The sequence below is a fragment of the Schizophyllum commune genome, assembly GCF_000143185.2.
Source record: "Schizophyllum commune H4-8 unplaced genomic scaffold SCHCOscaffold_4, whole genome shotgun sequence".
NCBI classification, from domain to species: domain Eukaryota; kingdom Fungi; phylum Basidiomycota; class Agaricomycetes; order Agaricales; family Schizophyllaceae; genus Schizophyllum; species Schizophyllum commune.
Window position 1 is genome coordinate 2,176,928 of NW_026089541.1, and position 22,606 is coordinate 2,199,533.

At 55.6% G+C, this 22,606-nt stretch overlaps 9 protein-coding genes across 9 annotated transcripts; 3 read left to right on the forward strand and 6 right to left on the reverse strand.

The window, feature by feature from the left end:
• Positions 1-122: 122 nt before the first annotated feature.
• SCHCODRAFT_02229790 (uncharacterized protein) lies at positions 123-1,496 on the reverse strand. The gene is made up of 7 exons (XM_003033343.3): positions 1,430-1,496; positions 1,261-1,383; positions 1,129-1,205; positions 975-1,073; positions 538-921; positions 356-482; positions 123-308 (listed from the first exon to the last, which is right to left on the reverse strand). Exons 2-7 carry the CDS (start codon positions 1,311-1,313, stop codon positions 212-214), a joined length of 837 nt encoding a protein of 278 aa, XP_003033389.2. The 5' UTR covers positions 1,314-1,383; positions 1,430-1,496; the 3' UTR covers positions 123-211.
• Positions 1,473-2,216, reverse strand: SCHCODRAFT_02229730 (uncharacterized protein). The gene is made up of 2 exons (XM_050342130.1): positions 1,756-2,216; positions 1,473-1,681 (listed from the first exon to the last, which is right to left on the reverse strand). The coding sequence occupies exons 1-2, from the start codon at positions 2,029-2,031 to the stop codon at positions 1,586-1,588; spliced, it is 372 nt and encodes a 123-aa protein (XP_050201191.1). The 5' UTR covers positions 2,032-2,216; the 3' UTR covers positions 1,473-1,585.
• Positions 2,217-2,858: 642 nt separating this feature from the next.
• Positions 2,859-5,797, reverse strand: SCHCODRAFT_01349130 (uncharacterized protein; the record flags this gene model as incomplete). Its single annotated transcript, XM_003033344.2, has 10 exons — positions 5,671-5,797; positions 5,545-5,621; positions 5,372-5,497; positions 4,935-5,321; positions 4,756-4,796; positions 4,567-4,630; positions 3,638-3,737; positions 3,470-3,544; positions 3,073-3,440; positions 2,859-2,980 (listed from the first exon to the last, which is right to left on the reverse strand). The coding sequence occupies exons 1-10, from the start codon at positions 5,691-5,693 to the stop codon at positions 2,859-2,861; spliced, it is 1,383 nt and encodes a 460-aa protein (XP_003033390.1). The 5' UTR covers positions 5,694-5,797.
• Positions 5,798-7,383: 1,586 nt separating this feature from the next.
• Positions 7,384-8,313, reverse strand: SCHCODRAFT_01349133 (uncharacterized protein; the record flags this gene model as incomplete). The annotated part of the gene is made up of 3 exons (XM_003033345.2): positions 8,108-8,313; positions 7,608-8,051; positions 7,384-7,556 (listed from the first exon to the last, which is right to left on the reverse strand). Exons 1-3 carry the CDS (start codon positions 8,157-8,159, stop codon positions 7,384-7,386), a joined length of 669 nt encoding a protein of 222 aa, XP_003033391.1. The 5' UTR covers positions 8,160-8,313.
• Positions 8,314-9,327: 1,014 nt separating this feature from the next.
• Positions 9,328-10,888, reverse strand: SCHCODRAFT_02619245 (uncharacterized protein). Its single transcript, XM_003033346.3, has 5 exons — positions 10,537-10,888; positions 10,261-10,482; positions 10,136-10,210; positions 9,750-10,085; positions 9,328-9,692 (listed from the first exon to the last, which is right to left on the reverse strand). The coding sequence occupies exons 1-5, from the start codon at positions 10,565-10,567 to the stop codon at positions 9,547-9,549; spliced, it is 810 nt and encodes a 269-aa protein (XP_003033392.1). The 5' UTR covers positions 10,568-10,888; the 3' UTR covers positions 9,328-9,546.
• Positions 10,889-11,924: 1,036 nt separating this feature from the next.
• On the reverse strand, positions 11,925-13,013 carry SCHCODRAFT_02598452 (uncharacterized protein; the record flags this gene model as incomplete). The annotated part of the gene is made up of 4 exons (XM_003033347.2): positions 11,925-12,058; positions 12,112-12,639; positions 12,705-12,935; positions 12,989-13,013. The coding sequence occupies 4 exons, from the start codon at positions 13,011-13,013 to the stop codon at positions 11,925-11,927; spliced, it is 918 nt and encodes a 305-aa protein (XP_003033393.1).
• A 1,076-nt stretch (positions 13,014-14,089) lies between these two features.
• SCHCODRAFT_02619248 (uncharacterized protein) lies at positions 14,090-17,947 on the forward strand. The gene is made up of 14 exons (XM_003032776.2): positions 14,090-14,277; positions 14,542-14,833; positions 14,891-14,999; positions 15,050-15,139; positions 15,191-15,528; positions 15,580-15,679; positions 15,732-16,010; positions 16,070-16,105; positions 16,162-16,273; positions 16,469-16,631; positions 16,852-16,998; positions 17,056-17,221; positions 17,272-17,638; positions 17,700-17,947. Exons 2-14 carry the CDS (start codon positions 14,559-14,561, stop codon positions 17,789-17,791), a joined length of 2,274 nt encoding a protein of 757 aa, XP_003032822.2. The 5' UTR covers positions 14,090-14,277; positions 14,542-14,558; the 3' UTR covers positions 17,792-17,947.
• Positions 17,948-18,109: 162 nt separating this feature from the next.
• Positions 18,110-19,694, forward strand: SCHCODRAFT_02686773 (uncharacterized protein; the record flags this gene model as incomplete). Its single annotated transcript, XM_003032777.1, has 4 exons — positions 18,110-18,243; positions 18,303-18,565; positions 18,617-19,537; positions 19,597-19,694. 4 exons carry the CDS (start codon positions 18,110-18,112, stop codon positions 19,692-19,694), a joined length of 1,416 nt encoding a protein of 471 aa, XP_003032823.1.
• A 382-nt stretch (positions 19,695-20,076) lies between these two features.
• SCHCODRAFT_01284456 (methylenetetrahydrofolate reduct) lies at positions 20,077-22,472 on the forward strand. Its single transcript, XM_003032778.2, has 8 exons — positions 20,077-20,192; positions 20,248-20,318; positions 20,371-20,503; positions 20,553-21,191; positions 21,241-21,417; positions 21,471-21,737; positions 21,823-22,041; positions 22,095-22,472. The coding sequence occupies exons 1-8, from the start codon at positions 20,106-20,108 to the stop codon at positions 22,311-22,313; spliced, it is 1,812 nt and encodes a 603-aa protein (XP_003032824.1). The 5' UTR covers positions 20,077-20,105; the 3' UTR covers positions 22,314-22,472.
• The last annotated feature ends 134 nt before the right edge of the window (positions 22,473-22,606 follow it).

Below are 22,606 nucleotides of genomic sequence, written 5' to 3' on the forward strand. Positions count from 1 at the left end.
TTCATCGCAGTGTATCCACGACGCGGACGGTAACTTTCCTTCCTGTCATCGTCGACCGTTACAGGAAATTTGATCTCATCACTGTATTAATTGTGCTGTAAAGTATCCACTCAAACACGAATCATGACCACGATCATCGGTGTCGGGAGACGCCTGAGGTGCACATACGGAAGCCATAGATACGTCGCCAGTGCGTAATCATACCGCTAAGTCATTGCGAATGGACGTGTTGAAGTTGGTTGCCGCCTGGCTTGGCGAAGGACATGCCTTGCATCGCTAACGCTGTCGTCGGCCGCGCAGATGTGCTTCTGCGAATAGTCAGTAAGGGCTTTGAACGCGTCGCAAGCAAAAGTACCGCCGCAGGTTTCTCTTGTGCACGATCCGAATATGTCTTTCAAGGTCGCTACTTGTGTTGAAGCGTGACAGACAATCAGAGAAACTGCATGCGAAATCCTTGCGATTCTGGTGGCGCAGTATATGGTCTAGAAGAGGAGTAAGCTTGTTTGTGATAGCTCCAGAGGTAAGTGGTCGATATACCGGTAAGGTTCTTCTTGCGCGTGAACGTCTTACCGCATTGTTCGCACGTGAAGGAGGAAGTGAGGCAGGGCTGTACCGCTCTACGCCTCAATGAAGCTTCGGTCTGCGCTTGGGAGCCAATCTCGCGCCGAGAGTCGTCATATCCCTTGGTATTCCAATGATAGAGCGCGTGAGGCCATGATGCAGCGGCTTCCCAAGGCTCGGACGAAGTTGTCGGAACAGAAAGACGAGGTAAGGGAGCTGCGTCCGTCGGCCACGTCTGCGGCTGGACGTCCGTCGTCTTAAAGGAGTCGGGAAGGTCTTCGACAAATAGAAACGGCAGTGGAGGTATTTGCGCTTCTGCGCGAGAAGTCGAATTTCCGGATAGGAGCACGTCATGATGCGCTATGAGGGGTATAAGCGAGATGAGCCTTGAGGCAAACGTGCTGAAGACATACCCCAGTGCCACGATGGTGTATCCAACGAAGCCTGTAGCCTGTCTGGAACTGTCGGGTTGGGGCGTACAGGCTGGGCGAAGGCTTCATTCAATTGGGGAGCTATCGTCAGGAGCAGGTTAGTGAAAGAGCTGGGTCGCGCGGGCACTCTACGTACGTGCTTGATTCAGGAGCTCATCGTACCACCAGGTAAGCAAGGAATCTGCGCCGTCTTCGTAGCGCTGGTGATTAGGTCTAAAGACGGTTGAGCCTCTATTTGAAGAGGAGAGTAAGATGGCAGTGGACGTACGAGGATTGTACTAGAGCCATACTTGCCAGCTCGACACTGGTGGAGGATGACATCGCACGGATCGCTTATATACTATTCGAAAGCGCCCGACTCGTACAGCACATTGTTTAGCTTCTTCGTTGTCTGCGAAGGTTCATCATCAGCGCAGACAACGGTACGATCCACGTACAGTATAGTCCAGCCACCACTTGAACAGGTATCTTGCTCCGAAGATGGATATATGTGCTTGGTGTCTCCCAAGACGCGGCCATCGCCCCGCGAGCCATCGAATTTTCTCAACATTCCTCGTGCATCAAAACGCCGACAATAATTCTTCAGTAGTTTTTCAAGGAGAGAAGCGTTCTCCAGAGCGTCTGTCGCGATGCATCATATCTCTAGGTCTCTGCCACAAGCGGGTAGTAGTTTTGCATCCGATATATCTCTATGAATGGACGGGATCAGCTCCAGTGATCGCGGCGAGGACGGCGTTGCATACACCAACTGTGGGAGGCTTACCTCACAAGATAATAAGGAAAGTCCTTGTTTCTGAGTTGAGGGTAGTTGACCCAACACCGGGGCGCAGGCGAAGGTGAACAAACCGTAACAACCTTGCTGAGAAAAGCTGCATATGAGACCGAGCACGTAGAAGTGCTCACGCAAAAGCGAGCTCGCGGCGGCACAATTTTGATTACTCTCGCCGTGCTGACATGCGGAGGAAGCCTGGCAGCGGGCGCTTACCCCGCACAATCGCCGAGAGCTAGGCAGACAATGCACACGTGCATTCAACTGCATTGTCTGTCGCCAGGCAGTGCGTGATTGTCGGTCCTAGGATCGATGTGTCGATGGGGGCGTTGTCGGCCAGCAGACGAGCAGTGCGGGAAGCGGTGACGCAGACAACGCGCAGACAACGTCACGGCTGGGCGGCGAGAGCGAGAAGGACATCCAATCGGTAGCGCGGCTGTTCTAGGACCAGAAAAGAAGTCAGTTGTTGTTCCACATGCACGGACCGTTGTCGAAAATTGATGGAGGCGCAGCATGCAATTCTCAATGAGAGTACCTCAGCCTCGCCGCAGCATCGCAAGGAGCGGAGTAGAGACTCTTACTGATGTCGGTGTGCGAAGGGCAGCACCGAGCGCAAGGGCGGCGGGGAGACGGTGAGAGGCTCAGCGAGTCATGGCGAATGATAATGGTGATGTGAAAAGTCTCGACTTTTGTGAGAAATCGACGATGAGGAGATGAGCGAACGTGGAACGTGACTGGCCCATCGTGTCACAAACGTTGTCACAGAGCTCTAGTACAAACGCGCTGAATATCCTGCTCAAAGGCGATATACGGACCATTCAAACAGGACCATCGGCACATTTGGTAAGGGGCGTATGACATGGAATGATTGTATGGTAGCATGGTAGCACCGTGTACATTCACAATATGGTAGACGTTGGACAATGTAATCGAAAGAGTGACTTTGTCGTTCGACAGCACAGCCGGTAAGGCCCGGTAGCAGATGCTCTCGCCGACAGCGAGTATAATTAAACAATAATGATAGAGACGATTGATGTTGCACTTGCCTACGGGCGAACCTTGAGCATAGGATAAACCAGTAGGAACTGCTACGCACATTAGGCGTTCAAGTCCGAGTCCTCTTTTGTAGCGACGGAGCGCCGTGCGCATGCCGAGCGTGGCTTCTGAGAAGCCCGCGCGTGTTGAAGCGTAGCCTGCAGCCAGGATGCTCGCAGGGATGCTCTAGCCTGTTGTAGTGTAGCTTCAGGTGCTCTCAAGCCAATAGTCAGTGTCCGTCGCCGAAACAAAAACAATTGACGGGTTGAAACTTACCCTTAAGGTTCTGCCATCTGGTGAACGTGGTCGTGCAGCCTTCGATATTGCAAGAGAAGTTTGAGCGACTGCCCGACGAGCGCCGCTTCTCGGATGCCTGCTGTCGGTTCCGCGTAGAGACACGCTTGCGAAAGTTATTGGTGGGTGGAGGGAGACAACTCGCGCTGGTGGCCCCTCCTGGGCTGGGCGACGTCTCGGTAGCCACGATGAGCATGCCCGGGTTTGGCACCGTCTCAGGTGCGCTGTTGGCAGGTAGAACTGGCTCGTGAAGGTGCTTGTGAGAGTCGGCATTGATTCGCGCGCTCTTGTAAGGTGAACTCGGGGTGTACTGGTTCGGCAGGGCATCTGTAGTACCGGTAGGCGCGAGCCTGTGACCAGGTCTTGGGGAGGTACTCACCGAAACGAGGGCTTATGCCCTGAAAACGAGGCTCGTCGATGGCACCTGTACCTTTGCAAGAGTCCGCGCAAGGTACTGTAGACAATGTCAGTAGGGCATACCATGACAGATTACAGTATACCAAAGGGCGGTAATCGCTCCACAGGGAAAGCCTCAGGAAGTACACACAAAGGAGCGACGATGTGCGCAGGGGCATGAGTTACCGGGATCGGTTCGACCGATGTGTCGACATTGAGCAGGGCACGTTCCTTGTCAATCGCGCTCGTAGCTATGGCAGGGTGTAAGCGATCGCTCGACTTCGGAGGCAGGCCACCGACAAATTTTGCTCTCTCTAGAGGACGCGACTGTCTTCATCTTGATTGCGGAGCGGCGAGTTGCTGGAGACGGATGAAGTCACCTTATTATATATTGTGACTGCGCGGGGTTAGTCAACAATCACGCAGAGAATCGTGGCCAACGAGAGTCCAGGGGGCCGACAAGCCATCCCGTTCGCCGTCATTGTCTGCGCAGGATGCCCATTGAGTGCCGGCTTCAAAGCCTCGTATTGTATGTTGCAGACAGCGACAGACAACGGAAATTAACGGAGGGAGGGTCATCGCAGCATATCGAACCCGGCGCGGACGACATGAGGCGCGTAAGCGCCCAAGTCTATCGCGTCACGCGCATTGCCTGCTATAGATGACGGACAAGCGCACGTCGAAGGCGTCAGATTCGTCGCGAAGGGAGGCCTACAGGCAACGTACAATGCTTGGGGGACCAACGAAGCTGTAGAAGGCACCGAAATATTGGCGAGTCTGGAAAAGCAGGCTGAGTCACAGGACACAGCGTGCTGCTGATCTCCAGAGCCGATAAGCTTGCGATAAGCGCTCTAAGAGACGTTTGAGCGGCCGTCGAGAATAGCATGGGTGATGTCGCACTCAGTACCCGAAGTCGCAGCGCAAGGCCAGAGCTGGGACAAGTCACGCGACCCGCGACGTGACCATAGCAACTCGGCACCGAGCCTCAGCTCACAAGTTGAAGTTCGAACAGGTGTGAGGTCGTTCAGATAGAAAACGCAAATCGGACAGTTGAGTGGTATTCCGTCGATAGTTACGTACAAAATAGCGGCGGCTCATTGTATCGGGAGAATGGGTTATCGAAGGGGTGCACCGGCACCTTAGGCTATGGTGCCATACATGGCGACGTTGTTGCGTGAAGCCACTCGTCGACTCAAGTCACAGGTCGCCAGCGCGCTGGTGGCAATCGTCAGCAATGACTTCAGAGTGGTGGCAACCTGGTCACCATACCTTGATACTTGACGCTGGGTGTGGACGATCTTGACGTGCCTCTGACGATCATTCAGGGTGTTGAAGCGCGATGAGCAATCAATCGTCTGGCACGCGTATTCTCTGCGATTATCATGACGACGAAGGTGATCTTGCCAGGCGTAAGTAATGGTATACGAGGAACTTGAATATCCACGCACCTTGGAGGTTCTTCTTCCGCGTGAATGTCTTCGGACAGCATTCGCACACGTAGGCAGAGCTGGATCGCGCCGACGCTCTTCTGCGCTTAATGGACGCCTCCGTCTGTGCCTGCGAGCCAACCTCACGCCGAAAGTTCGCTTGAAGGCTACTTGCGTCGTCAAGAGCGACGTATGGCGAGTTCAAGGGTTTGGACGTCGTATCCAAGTCAAAGTGCAGAGATGTCGAGCTCGGGGGCTGGCCTGTCAATGCGACGTCCGGGGATGGAGCCCACGTCGCAGGGTGACCAGGAGGGTACGTAGGGGGCTGGGGACAGGCTCCAGCGAGGATGTCGAATGTATGAGGGGATGCGGTCACTGCTGATGCGCTGAGGAGTATATCTGGGTCTGCTGTTGAGCGATCAGTCGTATATTCTGGAGCAAAGATGTTTCCCCCGTACCCGAGCTATCAGTCGTGAAGGTTGTATCCGAGACAGTACGACACCTCGCCGTCGGCTTGCAAGTCGGCTTGAAGAGGTTGGCCAATTGTAGTTGGTCAAACAGTGGGCCAGCAGGCCAGTTGTATGCTGAGGGCGTCAGTCGACGGCTGAAAGGGGGAGAGAATCAGGCCTACGTGGTTCAGGGTGGGCGCCCTCGTCGCTGAGCACACGGTCGACGCTGTATGGAGGGCCCAATTGCATGCATTCGAGCCTGCAGAATCAGGTCAGAGACTGAAGCCACTCTCGAGCTCGACACGCACCAAGTCTCTTCACCGACGTCCATAATTATGCTGAAGCGATCCTTGAACAGTGCTGCTACCGGTCGGTATACGCCTCCACATCGCTAGTTCGGCTCCTTTATAAGGGCGGATTGACACAGCACTCGGGAATATTCGACCATCGAGCATTGTCTGCTCTCCGAGCAGACAAGTGCAGCAGAAAATAGGAATGTGACGGGTGCGAGGCAGGAGTAAGTTAGCAGACAACGTCCGTCATCACGCTTGCTGTCGCGGTCCGTGGATTTCCGGCCCGATGTGAATCCGCTCGCGAAAGACTGACCTTGACCACCCCAAGTCATCAATCAAACCCGGATGCTAGTATGCGACTGATGATACTCAGTCCTGCGCTGTGGATGGGTCCACAGCTTGACATTCTTCTTTTTTAATGGGCCGTTAGTATCAATGGCGTCTTCGGTGACTGACCGCAATGACAATGACTGGATTACTGCGATTGCGAACGAGCGAGTCAGTCAACTACGCATTCGAAGGTGTACAGTGACTCCGTACTCACAAAGCAGATGTGTCGCTCGCTTGATATGACACGGAAGGAAGGCCTTCCCATCGCTGGCCGGAGATATTGCGCAATTTTCTGCTGGGTATACAGATGTCATTCGCCCAAGGTTCAGCCCGAGCGACAGCAGAACGAAGCGCCAGGGACACACACCTCGACCAATGAGCTATTGATACTAGTAGGTTGGGCCCACCACCTTCCATCCGTACCAGTTGTTTTCAAACTGCAAGATATTTGTTCGATCCAAGGCGCCATAGGTCGGTTTGCTGTACATAGAAGCTCCCACGTAACGTAAAGTAATGCATTCCCAGCTCGTTCCCTTCGACGGGGTGAGACTCGCCAATGGGCTCGTTAAAGGACTTGCGACGGATGGCCAATAAACGGGGGAGATAACAATGGATGGCCGGCCCGAATGCCGATCAATGTTGAAGTGCTTTTTGCGGCGATCTTGGAATCCAAGTCCATGTTTCCTGTCATCCGGCGTAGAAGAGGACCTGGACATGCGCAGAAGGGGATGAGACATACAGTGTCCGTGTGTAGAAGCGCGCTGCCAGCAAGCCAGATCATCGCGGGAGGCGGTGGCTCCACGCAGTAACGCTGCTGTGGAACGTTTCCCGTGGTCGAGGGGTATCATGCCGCGAGGCAGACGAAGAGCATGTTCCGGCTATAGGGTATCGCAGAGCAGCTACCTTTGCCTGCGCAGTTGGGTTCGGTCGCGGTGATGAGCCGTTCCAAAGCTTATGGCTAGTGGCGGCGGTATCAGAGAGTAAGGCTGCAGTGACCGGCTATACGGATACGAAAGTATGAGAGACGCTTCCGGGGGTGGCCTCCGCAGGATGTACCTCTGGCGTAGACATGAAAGCGGAAAGGAAGATCGAGTGCCACTGACGACACGAGGGAAGACGTCGAAAGCGGTCCATCAGATAGTTTCCCGTCCCTTGACGATATCCACCGTTGACATCCGTGGGACTCGCTCCTGGAAAAGACCGCTGCTGAGTAACAAAGACCGTTGCTCGTCGTGGGGGGGGGGGGGGGGGTAGCTGGAGATGAAGCCCGCGCTACTAAACCTGTCGCCGCCGTTCTTTGAAGGAGGTTTTCCTCCAGCGCATTTATTCGAGTCACTATCTGTCAAAGGAGTCGAGAAGAATGCCTTGATCATAAAACACAACAGCTCGAGATATGTACTACAGAAACCGACGCATACGTTGGATGAACGGACGTGACTTAAAACCCGAAGCCTTCTCCTTGTGCGCGTCCCGAAGGTGGTTCCTAAGAAACCCCGCAGTAGGGAAGCGCTTTATGCAGGACGCTACAGGGCACTTGAATTCCTGCTTATTCTCGTGCAACATCAAGTGGTCTGTAGAAAGTCGTCAGACGATAGCACACTGGAGGTTCGCCCATTGCGTACCATTCAGATTGCCCTGTCTGGTAGTAAAGGTAGACTCGCACCCCAGCCAGGTGCAGGGAATTACGGGGGCAACGGGATCCTTTCGTCGGGCGGTTGTGGCCTTTATCCGGAGCGCTGTGGACACCTCGGTGCGAGGCAAAGGCTGTGAGCATGACTGATCGGCCGTTGGCGCCTCAAACAACCAAGTCTCGGCCTCCGACGACGAAGACTTGAAGTTCGCAGGCGGAGGCGATTTGATCTCTTCAGACGCCGTCATGCGTATGATAGCGGAGTAGCAGGCGTCCCATTCCTCGGGCGATAGAGCATGGCCCGCGGAAGGGACCTTCGGTATGGCGTTAGGGACAGTCTCAGAATTGCGAGGGCTCAAGGGTACCTCAAGAAGTCTGGCTACCATATCATGCCCAAGAATTCGCAGGAGTAGTGCAAACTCTTCTTCAGAGAGCTCTATAATTCATAAGAACGGTCAGCCATTGTTTGAGGGAAGTGGATGCATTACGCACGAAGCGGTTCAGTCTCGCCAGACGTAGCCTGGTCGTTGGAAGTGTTTTGCATGGTGGATAGACAACTTCAGGCTGCTTTTCTGGCCCAAGACGCGGCTGGCGAGGGATATATACTCCCTCCCCGACATTCCATGTACGACTGCCTGCAGTACGTTGCTGGACGCGGACAAAACTGACAACGGCGAAGATGCTGAGAACGATCTGCAATCGGAAGGGCGGTCGACCTGGGCAGAGAATGAGCAGAAAAAGACGCAAACGCACTCGACATATGAGCAGCGCTCCTAATCCACGTCCTGGTGAGGCTCAAGAGCACGGCAAATGGATAGAGCGCGGATGCGCTGACCGAACTCCAGCCACGGAATCCCGAGATCGAGAATGGAGCGCGTCGCTCGCGGCCAACGTCCGCGAATGTCCCAAAGCGACATCCTTTGGTTGACGGCAAGCCGGCGAGCAGTAAAGAACTCATTGGCGGAGCACGAGAAGTGAGCGACAAGAGCAAGCAACGCGTGCGGAAAGGCTATCACGAGGAGGCTCATCAGTCGCCAATCATCCGCCAGTGTGCAGAGGTTGCCGACACCACTGGATCCTCGGCAGCTCGCAACGGGAGTAACGCAGCCCCGTTCTCGCTGCAGGCATAGCTTGAGACTCACACATCTGCATCGTGTTTTGTATGCGCGTCGTCCGATGGAGGGAACGTAGAGTCGGCATGGCTTGTCGCCTTCGCACGATATTAAGTACCGAAAGTCATGTGAGGCGGGAAGTCTGACGTGAAGGTGAGTGGTTTGTGGGACAAAACACAAAAGCAGAGCCTGTGCGCTCTGATAAGCAGCCTAGAGTCGACGGTTGGAGTTCGTGATGGTGGCGAAAACCTGGGCTTGCTGATGACTCACACGTGTGTCAACCACGTGCGTTTTTGGCCATACCCTTATGGCTTGTCATCGCCCACCCTGACCGACACCGCCGTGCCGTCTCGACCTGGATATACCGACCTCCTTACGATGCACATCTTCCAAACATGATCCGCAAATCATAGACCGCTACATACCATAGAGAATACACGAGCAGGATGTCCCACACGTTCCATCCACCATCTGTCGCTCTCGTCTCTCCAAGTTGCGTCGTCCAATGAGGTAGTGAATCCGCATAAATATGGTCCAGAGGTTACGATAGAATATACAAGCACATCGAGAGACAACAGAGCCAACTAGATAGTACATCAGGTTCTAGACTCGTGTATAGCTACTTGTCCGGTTGAATTTCAGAAGAAGAAGAAGAAGACTCATATGAAAAGTAGGTACAGGCACACGGTTCACCAAGAGTACGCTGGAGCCAATGCACAAGGTCAGGTACATGGCGCCGTAATGGAGGTACATGTATTGGATGAGAAGTCCACTCGAACGGCATCAGTTGAAGCGAGGTGATGTACCTCGAGACCTACATTAAATTGAACTGGCCCTCGGAGCAGGGCGAATGCCGTGGATTCGAAACTTGTGGCTCCTCAAGAGACTCGCCGTGTTGAAGCGCTGCTTGCAAGCGCCAACATCGCACCAATACTCCTGTAGGTTGTAGTGCAATTTCATGTGCTCTGCGCAACGTTATCGTGAGCCTCGATTACTTGCTCAGTAAGCACGCAAATCCTGACCGGTACGGTCATGCTCTCGGGTGAATGTGGACTTGCAACCGGACCACTGGCAAGGGATGGTGTTGCCAAATGGATTCGCGCGCCGCGCCGCGTTGGCGCTCCGCCTGCTGGGCGTTGACACGGTGTCGCGGTGAGCGGATGACGATTCGGGTAGGGAGGCCCCTATGGCATCATTTGAGCCAGTGTCTGCCTGTCTCGCCGTCGCTTCGTTAACAGCAGTCGTCGCGTCGGGACCAGGTCCAAGATCAGGCACGCCGACGTCGTCACCCTCATCCCGAGGCTCGTCGAAGGCAAGCCCAGGGCTGTGCTCGCACAACTCCTCATTAGCCAGCCGCTCTGTTCGCCGATGAGCACGGTCTTACGCAAATGGCAGGCAAGGAACGTACTGCCCTCTGCGTTACAGCCGACATCTTGAGCGTTGTTCTCGGGTTCCGTGTGATTAACAGCAGGGCCGTCGGGTTCTGTCAACAAGGTCAGCCGCAAGCAGCGTCGCTGGGCGCAAAGGACGTACGGCTGGTCGAAGGGAAGCCGGGATCTGGAAGAGAGTCCGTCGAGAAGGCAGGGAACGTGTAGAAGTAGTCCAAAGAAAAGGGATCCATCGGAGGTCCGTAGGGCAGAGTGTCGTATGCATAGGGAGGAAAGTGGGGTTGTTGCTCGCTGGCGTATGCCTCATCGAAGGCCAAGGCAGCAGGGTCAGATGGGAGCCAGGAAATCTGGGGAGGCCCATAGCCAACTACGAGACGGACGTCAGTCAGCGCGAGGTATAGTTTAGTAATGCGCGTCTTACAGTCCTGGTGCTGGTCCGAGCTGGTGTCCATGTTTCCTGGGTGTCAATGTCGACTGTGCTGAGCGGCGGCGACGATGGTTTGTGGTGGACGCATTTGGGCGTTTTTATAGGTCACTTGGAAAGCAAGCGATTGTCTGCCCGCGCAGTCTTCTTCGACAATGTTCGCGGCTGAGGCGTGGCCGTTGTCTGAGAAGAAGGCAGTCAACACCGAGAAGACATAAATAATCGACGGTCAGGGAGGGAGAACGAGGAGGCTGCTGCCGCAGAAGCAAAGAAAATAGAACACACGTCGATGTGCGGCGGCGAATCGGTGGGCTGGAGCGATGCTCACCGACCGCGCAAAACGGCGCCGAAGACGCTGTTCGTGCAGAGAGTTAGACGGGGGGAGGAGACCACGAGCCACATGGGCGCCTAAGAGTGGTGCAGACAAGTATTCAACCCGGGCGGCACGCGGCAGCCCGTTCCCATTGCCTGCTTGCGCCCAGTTCTGATCCTTCTGGAGGTTTAGCGCGCGCCACGAAGCAGTACGGGGAGAAGTCTGCAGACAAGTCAGAGGCCGTGCTCCAGGCCGCCGATAACGTCCGTCGTGCCGGGGTCATCCGCCCCTATTGGGTGCTTGTCTGCTCATATGAATGCCTCGCATCACTCGCCCATCCTCGCGCAACGCGCGCGTTCGGCGCGATCCTAGTACCTGCGCAGGATTTCTATTCAATTTTCTATCGTCGCGCAGCGATGAGGAAAGTAGGACACTCACTATGTGGCCTGCCTCAGACAGGAAGAAAGGAAAATGACGGTAGATGTTTCCATTTTCTCCCTCTCATGCTGCAGAGGAGGTGAATGTAGTAGTCTCCAGCCCGAGCTGAATATCATGATAATTTACTTCCAGCGCACGAAAGGAATTTCGAGGCAGAGAATTCGATGGATGCAGCGTATCAGCGCCCGGCGAATGGGAATGAAGTGGTATCATCAATGGATTCATCTGCCTCTTGCGGGCCAACGTCAGTGGATGGCTGATCATGGAAGGAGGCAGGATGCGATCACATGTAAGTATTCCCACGTGCGCGGCGGCTCCTTCTCCTTCACCAATTCGAACGCATGCGTCCAGCATCGTGTCAAGGAGTCCAGAGTTATATTGCATTGAGTACACGCATACAGACATTTCGATACATGAACACTACATAAGATAACCCGTGAAAAGATACAGATCAACGGGACACTAACGACGATTCGAAGAAGAGAGGGTATCTACTCAACAGACGTGATAAGATACGCAACGGGACACTGGTCCTCAAAGGCGAGAAGGGACGGGCGTAGGTGATGCGCACCGATGATGCTGGCGAGGTCGCGTGAGATACAGCGGTATACGTTGTTAAAATGCACTTACGCTTCTAGGCATATTCCCTGGCAATGTGATGCTTGCGTATGTGGTGACTCCGCTGCAAGTGCCTCGTGTTGGACCGCTTTTCGCAACTTGACACACAGCAGACAAACTCTCCCAAGTTGTAATGCAGCTTCATATGCTCTGCGAGTATAGCATGAGCATAGGTGCTGGTACTCGCGTAAAGGGGTGCTTACCATCAAGGTTGTATTTTTTTGTGAATGTGGACGTGCATCCAGACCACTTGCAGGGCATGCCAGGGCTTTCCTTGTCGCTGCGCCGCCCCTTGTTGGCCTCCTGTCTACTCTTCGATGATACGTCGTCGCGCGGCTTCGGACGCTCATTCGCGATCCCATCGACATTGCTGCGCGAGCTGGGCCAGGCCGGCACCGGTCCCGCGTATGTAGTCCCCTGAGAGTCTTGTGGGACCGCCAGAGCAAAGTTCGGGTCGTACGGGAACCTGGGTTGCTCGACGGCTTGACTGCCGGCCTTGGCCGACAGAGGCTCACCGAAGTCGAATTCGTGCTGGTCGTTGCGCGGGGCTACGTAGCTCGTGACATCGCCGGCCTGGAAATCACCGGTCCGCTCGCCTACAAAGCCGGCCTGCTCGCCTACAACGCCGACAAGCGGAGGATTGGCAGAAGTACTGGCATGCATCGTAACAACTCCGGCACCGAGACTTCCACCGCCATCACCAGTACTCGCCCTTGTCGCCACACCTTCACCTGGAAGTGAGATGGGTACTCGCGAGAATGTCAGCAGTAGCCAACACCGAGGACGCGCGACTCACGTTCAGCAGGAGGCAAGTACGCAGGGCCGAAACCTTCCGGAAACAGTTCTTGGAGGGACATACTGAGGTTTTCGGTGAACGTGGCCTCTGTCGAAGCTTCAAGACTATAACCCTCGCGCTCGTCGGATTTGGGAGGCTTCTGTTGCGCGGTGGAAGGCTCCTGGGAGAACGAGGCATCGCCATACAACCGATCGAAATCTCGCAGTTGCCTTTCGCAGTCCAGGTACTCAGCTACGGTTTGGGTCTGAGCAGGGGGCCAAGAAACGAGGTCGGATGCGACTTACGGTTCCATGTCTGGTCGCTGATCATCTTTGCTAATGAATATGGGCCCCTTGAAGCGGTGGATTAGAGTCGACGTGGCTAGATAGGATGGTGAAGTGCATACGGTGGGCCACGCCTTTTATAAAGACGTAGAGTGTTGTCTGCCTGAGCAGCCAGCACCAACGATATAGGGACCGAAACGTATTGGGTTGCCGGTTTGTCTGCACGAATTGCGGTCAACAGACACGAGCGACCGAGAAGATATGCATGGTTGACGGTCGGAGCGCGAGAGCGACGACATCGTTGTGGCGATAAAATGTGCGACGGGCAGCGGGGTGCATAGGCCTATAGGCGGGACGGACCATGACTTGACGATCGCCGTGGAGGATGACAGGAAACGATGCTTTGCTCTGCGTCGGCGAAAGTGTGAGGGGCAGTGGCCAACCGTCAACGGACGATGGAAGCACCAATTTGCAGACATGTATTCAGCCAAAACCCCTTGCCCCAGCCGGTTTGCCTGCAATGACCAATTGCGACTGCGGCGGCGACAGTTGGATGCGCGCGCTTCGCGGGCGGATGAAGCTTGCCACGAAGCAGTACGGCCTGGGAGGACGACAGACAACCTCAGGACCGTATGCGAGCGCCGGGCGATTGGCGGGCCATCGGGGTGGGGGACTTTCATTCTATGGTTGTCTGCTCGTAGAAGGGGGTACTGAATGACACTTCATCCTCGCGTATCGGGCGCTTTCGACGCGGTCCCGCGGCAACTAGGTCTGCGCATGTTTTCTGTAAAATTTAATGACGGCTAGCGGAGATAGAGAGAGGACCATACCTAGTATGCGCTGGAGACGGCACTGGTTCGAGAAGGATACCACGGTGAGATTATGCAAAGCATCCCCCGGACGGGGAGCAGGACTCTCCAGTCTAGCAATTTCAAGGCGGTTTTCGTCCAGTGCGTAAAGACGTTATCCCGGCCGGTCAGTGCATAGCAACAGCGCGTCCTATACCCGCTAATTAAACTTAAGGCAGATTCAATAGCGTCAGCTCGTTTGGACAACCGAATGATTAGATTAGACAAGGATGATGGAGGGAGGCAGGACGCGATTTATTCCCACGCTTATTCCTCTTGCGCCTTGCCATCATCTCGCCAGCAGTCAGAATACTTATCATATACCCGTCTGATATAGCCCTTCCTTTACTCCCACCACCGTCGTCGAGAACAGCACTCGTGTCCTCCCCTTGACATTCAGCACGATCATAGCCTTCGGAAACCTAGGACAGCAACGTAACGCCTCCTACCGCGATTCCGGCTGTGCGTGGTCCCCTTCATCTTCAGTCCCCTCTTGACTTCGAATGCCATCCTCGAGCACTTTCTGCCAGTCAGGCTGCTCACAGTACTGCTTCCTGAGAAACCCGCAATCAGGCAGTCCTGTACTTCTCTCATCGTTCCCCTCCATCTGCGGACGATGTGCCTCTACGCATCCCCTGCACGACAAACGCGACAAGGGGGACTTATCTTCGTCTCGCCACACGTATCCATGCGGCTGAAGATCTATCAACTCATAGCTGAACACAGGCACCATACCTGCTACAATGTCCACCGGCGAGACTTCCGCGATGGGCTCCTCCGCGCACGCCAAGGCGCCTCAGAAAGCACTCGTTCCTACCAACACCGTCCTCACTCCAGAGGGACACCAAGTGCGCGCGCGCATTGACCCAACGCTGACCGTGGCGGACGTCGTGAAGCAGCTGGTCCTAAACCTCAAGCTCGATGAGCCCCCCACCAACTTCGCGCTGAGGAGCGACATGGACGAGCTGGTGACGAACGATAACATGCGGAAGATGATCAAAGGGAAGGCAAATCTCAAGTGCGTGTTCTTATTTCTCGACCGGGACTCAGAGCTGACGGAACCGATCATCACCAGACTCGTGAAGTCGCCCAAGCGCGAGGCGAGGGACATAGCTCACAAGCTAAGCGAGCGCGATGACAAGAACCTCAAGTTCTCCCTCTTCTCGCTTCAGAAGCATATCAAGGTGCGTGGCGTGCTTCATATGCGAGTCAATCTCAACGCAATCTTATTCAGGAGGAAGAGTTCGCGCACGAGTTCATTAATTCCGGAGGCGTCATGTATCTCGTTGAGACCATATACGCTACGCATGGCAACACACTCGCAGTGCGCATCTGTGCCTTTCCTCCGTGTTCCTTTCACTCACCTCGAGCACAGTACGCCCTCACCGCCATGCAGAACCTCATGGAACTCGACTACGGCTGGGACACCCTCGATGAGCACTTCATCTACAAAGTTGTCCAGATCCTCTCCTCCCCACAATCCCTTATCAACGTCTGCCGCCCTGCCACGGCGATCCTGAAGAAGTTCGTCGAGGCTGATCCGGCGAACACCCTGTCGGCGGGCTCGACCAGTAGTCCTGTCGTAATACCGCCTGGATCAGTCGACCGGTATGGATTCACGATCGTGTTCGAGCAGATGCGGAAGCAGAGAGGACTGTTGGAGACCGTGATCAGCAGATTGGGGAGTGCGGATACGGCGATGGCGCTGCATAGGTGAGCATAGTGCGATGTTCCCTTTCGCCCGTCTAACTCACATGACAATAGCATGATGCTGATCAACTCCCTGCTCGCGCATGCCAAGGAGGATCGCTGGGAAGAGTTCGTCACCGAGCTCGAGAAGCTGAACATCCGAAAGGCAGTCGTCGTGCGTACCTCCCTTGGCCCAACGCCTCGCCCTCACTCACCTCTACCCCCAGCGCCTCATGGCCTCGCACACGATGGAAGACCTGTCCTCCAGCATCCTCGATTTTCAGGCGAACATCATCCGCATCACGAACCGCAAGAAGATGACCATGGTTGAGCCAGGCGCTGAGCCGGGGCACGCGGCGGCGCTGAAGTTCATCTGGTTAAACAGCAAGCTTGAGGAAGAGAAGGATGAGATGGGGCAGCCACTGAAGTGGCGGAAGCTGGGCTTCGAGAGCGAGGACGTGACGGCGGGATTCCATGATGTGGGCGTTTTGGGATTGGAGTGCTTGGTGAGTGATGTCTGAGTTACGACACTGGTAAACGAAGGCACCGACGCTACGTCTCGCAGCGCAACTTTGTCCAGAGCAATCCAGAGTTCTCCAAGGTGCGACTTGGAACACTCTTTTAACGTCGACAACACTGTACTTACTTGCCCCCAAGCTTGTCTATGAACAACTTAGCCGCCCACAAGAGCGCCGTTGCCCTATCGCGCGGGCGTCTAACGAAGTCGTGGAGTTGTTATCGGAACACTGGGCCATCTTCGCACCCGGATGTCAGTGAGAACCTCCTTTTGCCGTTTCAGCCGACGCCGAAGTGGCGCGCGCTGTGTTCCGATACTGTTGCGCTTGGAGAGGTTGGCGCACTTCGGGGCGGCGCCCGCTCTTTCCTTCGTCTTTCGACCTTCCTCGTCTCTGCTTGATCTTTACGCTCTTTATAACTCTCAGCTCACAACCTATAATCCCTACAGACTCCACCTCAACCGCTTTCCAGCCCTTCTTCCTCGACTTTGCACGCGTGCACGCGCTCGCGACGCACTTCTTCATTCGCATGTGGACGGAGAGTGGCGCGGCGACCGATAGCAACGCCTCCCGGGACGACTTCAACCGTATTGTTGCCTTGGTGCGCAGCCAGTAAGTGACATTTCCCTTCGTTATACTGGCGTCGAGGCCTTCGTCGCCGCTGTGGCTTGGTCGCGGTCCTGGTCGTTGTGAACGTGCTCATCGACGCTGCGGGACCCTTGTCGCCGCCGTGAGGCATTCATCTCCGCTGCAAGGGTCCGTGCCTCATCGCCCTGGGCCCTGTCGTCGTCGCCGGTGGAGACCCTGGCTTGGGGCTAACAATCTGCCTCAGGATCAAGGTCGCGTTGCGAGACGAGAACACGCGCTCGTGGAACGAGGTCGAGCGGGACTTCCTCGACTCAGAATACCGTGCCGTGCGGGATCGGCAAATGAAGGAGCTCGAGCTTGAGGATGACCTGTTGAGCAAGGTTCCGGTCAGGTATGCTATACGTCGGTCCGTGGGCAAGATCCAGATCGCTGACACTCTGATGCATAGGAATCTGAAGAAGAAACTCTACAAGGAGTCCTTCGAGTTCGTCCGGCAGCAGCGGATACAGTGTCTGTTGCAGGGCGCCTGGTTCATGAACGGCGTACCTGTCGGCTCGTCAGGCTCGAAAGAGTCGTCGCGAAGACCAGCAAGGCCATGGCGCTTCATGCGGATCGTAAGTACTCTTCAATGCAACTCACGATAGCTTGTTGACTCTTGTACAAGGACAACGGCCTCCGATACCTCCATTACGTCGATAGCGCCGTGAAGTTCCCCGTTCGTGCCGGGCTCGAGGACCTACCTGAGCGCATCGACATCTCCGCCATCAGCGAGGTCGCGACCGGCACCTGTGCGCCACCAGCACACCTCCACGACGGGCCAGCGCCAGGCGAAGCGTCCCCGCTCTCGTTCTCCTTGCTCAATGCGCACGCGGGCTCGCTAGCAGACCAGATCGCGCCCGATGCTAGCCGGTGGGCAGACTGGACGGATGGGCTGAACATGGTGCGCCCGGATGCGGGGCATGTGGCGTCGCAGGAGACAGCGGGTTTCGTGGATGCGTTGACGGACATTGGGCTCAAGATTCAGTTGTTGAGTGAGTGGCACGTTGGCCGTTGGGCTCTATTGGAATTCGCTGCTGATGCATGCCCTTGCAGACCTGTCCGGCGAGATGGTGGATATACCCAGCGGACTGTCAGCAGGGCAGCCGCCGCGAGATCAGGATTTCTTCTTCGCGGACTTTGCTTGAGATGTACTGTAAGATATTCTTTATTATGCGTGTATTTACTTTGTGTCCGTAGGCAACAACCGTTCCATTTGACTGGTGCACCTTTTGTCGGGACAATCGATCCGCATCGTTATCGACGTAGCCGTTCGGCACCGAAAATCTCACACCTTTAAGCCGATTAGCTTGAGGGATGTTTACGTCCACAAGCGCAGGGCTCGGTACCGTAGCCTCATGCCAAGTGGTGACTCGCTTGGGTAGGGTTCGTTATAAGGGCGCAGCGAGGGCGATCTTCCACAAGCGACCTCCTTCATCGACTTCCGTCACTAAACTCACAGAAATATGTCTCAAGACTTCGACGCGAAGTTGCTCGCCGTGCGCGACGCCATATCCAAGCGACCTCCCTTCATCAGCGGCACGCTCGATGTACCTGACGTCGACCTCAAGCTCTACTTTGGAGATCAGCATGTTTCTGAGTGCGCGCTTTCTCATCTCTTTCACAACCCCATAATTGACCTCGTTTCTGTTCCCTCAGCTGCATATACCTCGGTCAATCGACCGAGGAGAAGCTGGCTTCGTTGGTCGCCACATGCAAGCCCGCCACGTTTGGCCTCAATCAGCAGGACGTCCTTGACGAGACTTATCGCAAGGCCGTCACGCTTGACAACACCATGTTTGCCTCTCTGCTTAAGCCCGCGGGCTATGGCTTGATCAACACGATCCGCGATCAGCTTCTGCAAGAGGGCGCGGAGAGCACGAAGCAAATCGTGCATGAAGTGTATAGGCTCAACGTATACGGTGCGCTGTCTTCACCCTTCTCGTGTACCGATGCTCATCTCTCCTATGAAGAGCAAGGCTCGTTCTTCAAGCCGCACAAGGACACACCACGCAGCGAGCGCATGTTTGGCTCGCTTGTCATCATTTTCCCCACGCCCCACGAGGGCGGCGCGCTGATCCTTCGCGAAGATGGGAGGGAGTGGACCTTTGACTACGCGGCCGAGCTCGCAAAGTCCTCCAGCAAGATTGCCTATATCGCATTTTTCGGCGACATCGAGCACGAGGTCCTCCCCGTCACCTCCGGGCACCGCATCACCTTAACCTATAACCTGTACTTCGAGGGCCTTCCGAGTGGTGGCGCGCGACCAGATGCATTGCCCGCTATCCCGCGTAGCGTCGAGGATCAGGACGCGCGGCTACGTGGGGCATTGCAGACATTTTTGCAGGACCCGAAGTTGCTGCCGGAGGGCGGCTACTTGGCTTTTGGCCTGCGCTTTATGTATCCACTTCAGCGGGACAAGAAGGCAAATCTTCAGGACTTGCTGCCGCATTTGAAGGGCGGGGACGCCATGGTCGTGCGCGTCTGCCAGTCGCTCGGCATCGTAGGCAAGTTGATGCTCGTATACAAGGATGACCAGATTTACGAGGATATGCTGGCGCACTACTACAACACTGATCACTCATCTGAGGACGATCGAGATGACGACACCGACGGCGAGTCCGAGACCTATTGGATGGACTATTATAGGCCTCGTGAGGCCCATGTGTGTGTCGCGGTGAACCATTTCACCAAGATCGATGCGGTGGAGGACACCACTTTTTCTCGAGAACTCGTCGACAACGAGGGTGGTGAGCGTATACGTTCAATGGGGTCGAAGCCCCTGACACGGGAGTACTGGTCCCGGGTGGGAAGGCCGGCGCCAGTCATTCCTTCGACGGAAGCCTTCTGGGTTACCCAGCTCGCCTCGCTCAACAGCGTCAAGCAGACCTATAGTATGTGTGCCACTCGGGACATATATCGCTGCCTGAGAATGCTGACGAACGCTCCTCAGTGGCTTATGGCAATCAGTCTGACATGAGGCACACGTACGGTTACCTGGCGTACTTCGTGAAGGTTGATCGCGATGCGCAAGGGGATTCCACTGCTTGAGCCTTTCTTGTAGACTATGCGATACTTCTTTCGTTCATGAACACAGACTTCGGACTTGAATTCAAGTAGTTACTTAATCGTGCCGATGCGCTGAAGCTCGAAGACACGAAGGAGTGCAAGGGTGAGCGTTGGCCACGCGATGTCGCACAATGTTTTCCTGAACTCTTGAAGAGACCCGCGCTCCGCAAATTATATTTTGCTGTTGCACTCATATATACTTCCACCCGATAATAAGAGCCATACCCCTCACATTTTGCACTCAAGCATGCCACGTGCGCATTGTTCGACTTCGGACGGGGAAGTCCGAGATCGGCACGGTGACTGCCGGGGTATGAGATCGTGCTATTCTGGGCTGCGCGCACCTTGTTCTCCTCCCCCACCACTTCCTTCCCTGTTTCCCTTGGGTTCATTATGAAAATCAGCCAAAAGATCCAGCAGTCGGCCAAGGACGACAAAGTCTGGTGGTCCTTTGAGTACTTCCCTCCCCGGACTGCTCAGGTCAGCGCAGCACGCCTCCGCATGCTTACCGCGATTGAACCTCATGTCTTCACAGGGACTGCAGAACTTGCTGGATCGGATAGAGCGCATGCGCGGGCTGGGTCCAGAATTCATAGATATAACATGGTGCGTTGCAAAACTCATGCGCAGGTGAGCGCGTGCTGACTGCGGCACGAAGGAATGCGGGGGGAAGGACGTCCGATCTTACGTCGGAGATGGTCAAGACCTGCCAGGGCCTCATCGGCATCGAGACATGCATGCATCTGACGTGCACGAACATGCCGAAGGAGAAGGTGGACATCGCGCTTAAGGTGAGTCGCCTCGTATTGTTCCTGCCGAATGCGGCTAAGCAGACAACAGGACGCTAAAGCGCACGGCTGCCGTAACATCTTGGCTCTGCGGGGCGACCCACCAGCTGGCAAGGACGAGTGGGAGGCCACCGAAGGCGGCTTCGTCCACGGCATTGACCTCGTGCGCCACATCCGCCGCGAGTACGGCGACTACTTCGACATCGCTGTCCCTGGCTTCCCCCAGCACATGACGCTGCCGAAGGAGGAGCGCGACCAGGAGATGAAGTGGCTCAAGGAGAAGATTGATGCCGGCGTCAACTTCATCTTCACTCAGATGTTCTACGACGTGCAGATCTTCATCGACTGGGTTCGCGAGGTTCGCGCAGCCGGCATCACTATCCCTATCGTTCCTGGCATCGCTCCCATCCAGACATGGAACGGCTTCCTGCGCGCCACCAGCCTCGCGAAGACGATCATTCCCCAGCACTTCATGGACGCACTAGAGCCTGTGAAGAATGACGATGAGAAGGTCCGCGCCACTGGCACAAAGCTTGTCGCCGAGATGTGCAGGCGGATTCTTTCAGAGGATATCGGTATTCGTGGCCTTCACTTCTACACCATGAACCTCGAGAAGGCGACGCGCATGCTCCTTGAGGAGCTGCAGCTCGTCCCGAGGGTAGAGACAATCAAGCCCTTGCCGTGGAGACAAGTACGTTGGGATAGCGCTCTCCTCTAATCATTGCTCATCGTTCTTTCAGTGTCTTACCCCAAGCCGCCGTCAAGAGAGCATCCGCCCTATCTTCTGGGCCAACCGCACGAAGTCCTACATCTCCCGTACCGAGAACTGGGACGAGTACCCCAACGGTCGATTCGGTGACTCGCGTAGTCCTGCTTACGGTGAACTCGACGGCTACGGAGTGTCATTGCACCAGAGCGTGAGTAAACCCACTCATCATGCGCCTCTATCCTGCTCACGCGACCCCGATAGATGGAAGACGCGCACCGACTGTGGGGCGAGCCCCAGACGGTCGAGGACATCTGCAAGCTCTTCGCGAAGCGGTGTCGGGGCGAGGTCAAGGCCTTGCCGTGGTCTGAACAGGAGCTCAGCGCGGAGACGACGACCATTTCCGAGCAGCTCGCGCGTATGAACGAGCTCGGCTTCCTCACCATCAACTCACAGCCCGCCGTCAACGGTGCGCGCAGCGACGACCGCGTCTTTGGCTGGGGCCCCAGCAATGGCTATGTCTATCAGAAGGTTCGTCGTTGCATCTCAACCCACTGCGTGCCCAATCCGATGTGAATCGGGTGTTGGAAGCCAGCGCTGACGCATCGACCCACAGGCCTACCTCGAGTTCTTCGTCAGCCCGACGCTCCTGTCCCTACTTCTCACGTACATCGAGCAAGACAGCAACATCACGTACTACGTGATCAACAAGAACGGCGACCTGCGCACGAACACGCGCTCGGATGGGCCGAATGCTGTCACCTGGGGAGTGTTCCCTGGAAAGGAGATCGTCCAGCCGACCATCGTTGAGGCTGTGAGCTTCATGGCGTGGAAGGTGAGCGTCATGGTTATCCTTGTCGACTACTTAGTGTAACTCATCGGCCATAGGACGAAGCCTACGAGCTCGGTTCGCAATGGGCGAAGGTCTACGGCCCCGACTCGCCCTCCTATAAGCTCATCTCCGAGATCATGGACACCTGGTACCTCGTCAACGTCGTGCACAACGACTTCAAGGACCGCGACGCTATCTTCCAGCCGTTCTTCAAGGCCGGCGAGGAGTACGCGGCCAAGGCGAAGGCCAACGGCGTTAACGGTAGCGCGCACTAGAGCGTTTCCGAAACGCGCGCCAGAGGGGTCGCCATACCGCCATGACCAACTTCAGACCGTATGAACGGCCACGACCCGCCATGAGCGGTCACAGAACCCCCATCCTCACCCTACTCATCTCCTAGTACTCTGACCTCAAACCCGGCTCTTGTATTATACTTATTGCGTGGCAGTTCGGGTTCAACCCCCGTTAACTCTCCCGTTGCTTCCCCTCCTCCCATCTACCTAATCTAGTACCTCATCTACTCATCTACTCGATCCTCGACCTCCTGCACCCCAACCACCCTACCCCT

Bases quoted from the DNA above. Each gene is read 5' to 3' on its own strand.
- SCHCODRAFT_02229790 (XM_003033343.3), bottom strand. From the start codon at position 1,313: ATGTCATCCTCCACCAGTGTCGAGCTGGCAAGTATGGCTCTAGTACAA. The intron at 1,206-1,260 runs GTACGTCCACTG...AACCGTCTTTAG, and splicing joins ATGGCTCTAGTACAATCCTC to ACCTAATCACCAGCGCTACG. The intron at 922-974 runs GTATGTCTTCAG...TACCCCTCATAG, and splicing joins TACACCATCGTGGCACTGGG to CGCATCATGACGTGCTCCTA.
- SCHCODRAFT_02229730 (XM_050342130.1), bottom strand. From the start codon at position 2,031: ATGCAGTTGAATGCACGTGTGCATTGTCTGCCTAGCTCTCGGCGATTG. The intron at 1,682-1,755 runs GTAAGCCTCCCA...GTCCATTCATAG, and splicing joins TTTCCTTATTATCTTGTGAG to AGATATATCGGATGCAAAAC.
- SCHCODRAFT_02619245 (XM_003033346.3), bottom strand. From the start codon at position 10,567: ATGGACACCAGCTCGGACCAGCACCAGGACT. The intron at 10,211-10,260 runs GTACGTCCTTTG...CCTTGTTGACAG, and splicing joins CGGCTTCCCTTCGACCAGCC to AACCCGACGGCCCTGCTGTT. The intron at 9,693-9,749 runs GTCAGGATTTGC...AACGTTGCGCAG, and splicing joins CCGAGAGCATGACCGTACCG to AGCACATGAAATTGCACTAC.
- SCHCODRAFT_02619248 (XM_003032776.2), top strand. From the start codon at position 14,559: ATGTCCACCGGCGAGACTTCCGCGATGGGCTCCTCCGCGCACGCCAAG. The intron at 14,834-14,890 runs GTGCGTGTTCTT...GATCATCACCAG, and splicing joins AAAGGGAAGGCAAATCTCAA to ACTCGTGAAGTCGCCCAAGC. The intron at 15,140-15,190 runs GTGCGCATCTGT...CCTCGAGCACAG, and splicing joins CGCATGGCAACACACTCGCA to TACGCCCTCACCGCCATGCA.
- SCHCODRAFT_01284456 (XM_003032778.2), top strand. From the start codon at position 20,106: ATGAAAATCAGCCAAAAGATCCAGCAGTCGGCCAAGGACGACAAAGTC. The intron at 20,193-20,247 runs GTCAGCGCAGCA...ATGTCTTCACAG, and splicing joins TCCCTCCCCGGACTGCTCAG to GGACTGCAGAACTTGCTGGA. The intron at 20,504-20,552 runs GTGAGTCGCCTC...AGCAGACAACAG, and splicing joins AGGTGGACATCGCGCTTAAG to GACGCTAAAGCGCACGGCTG.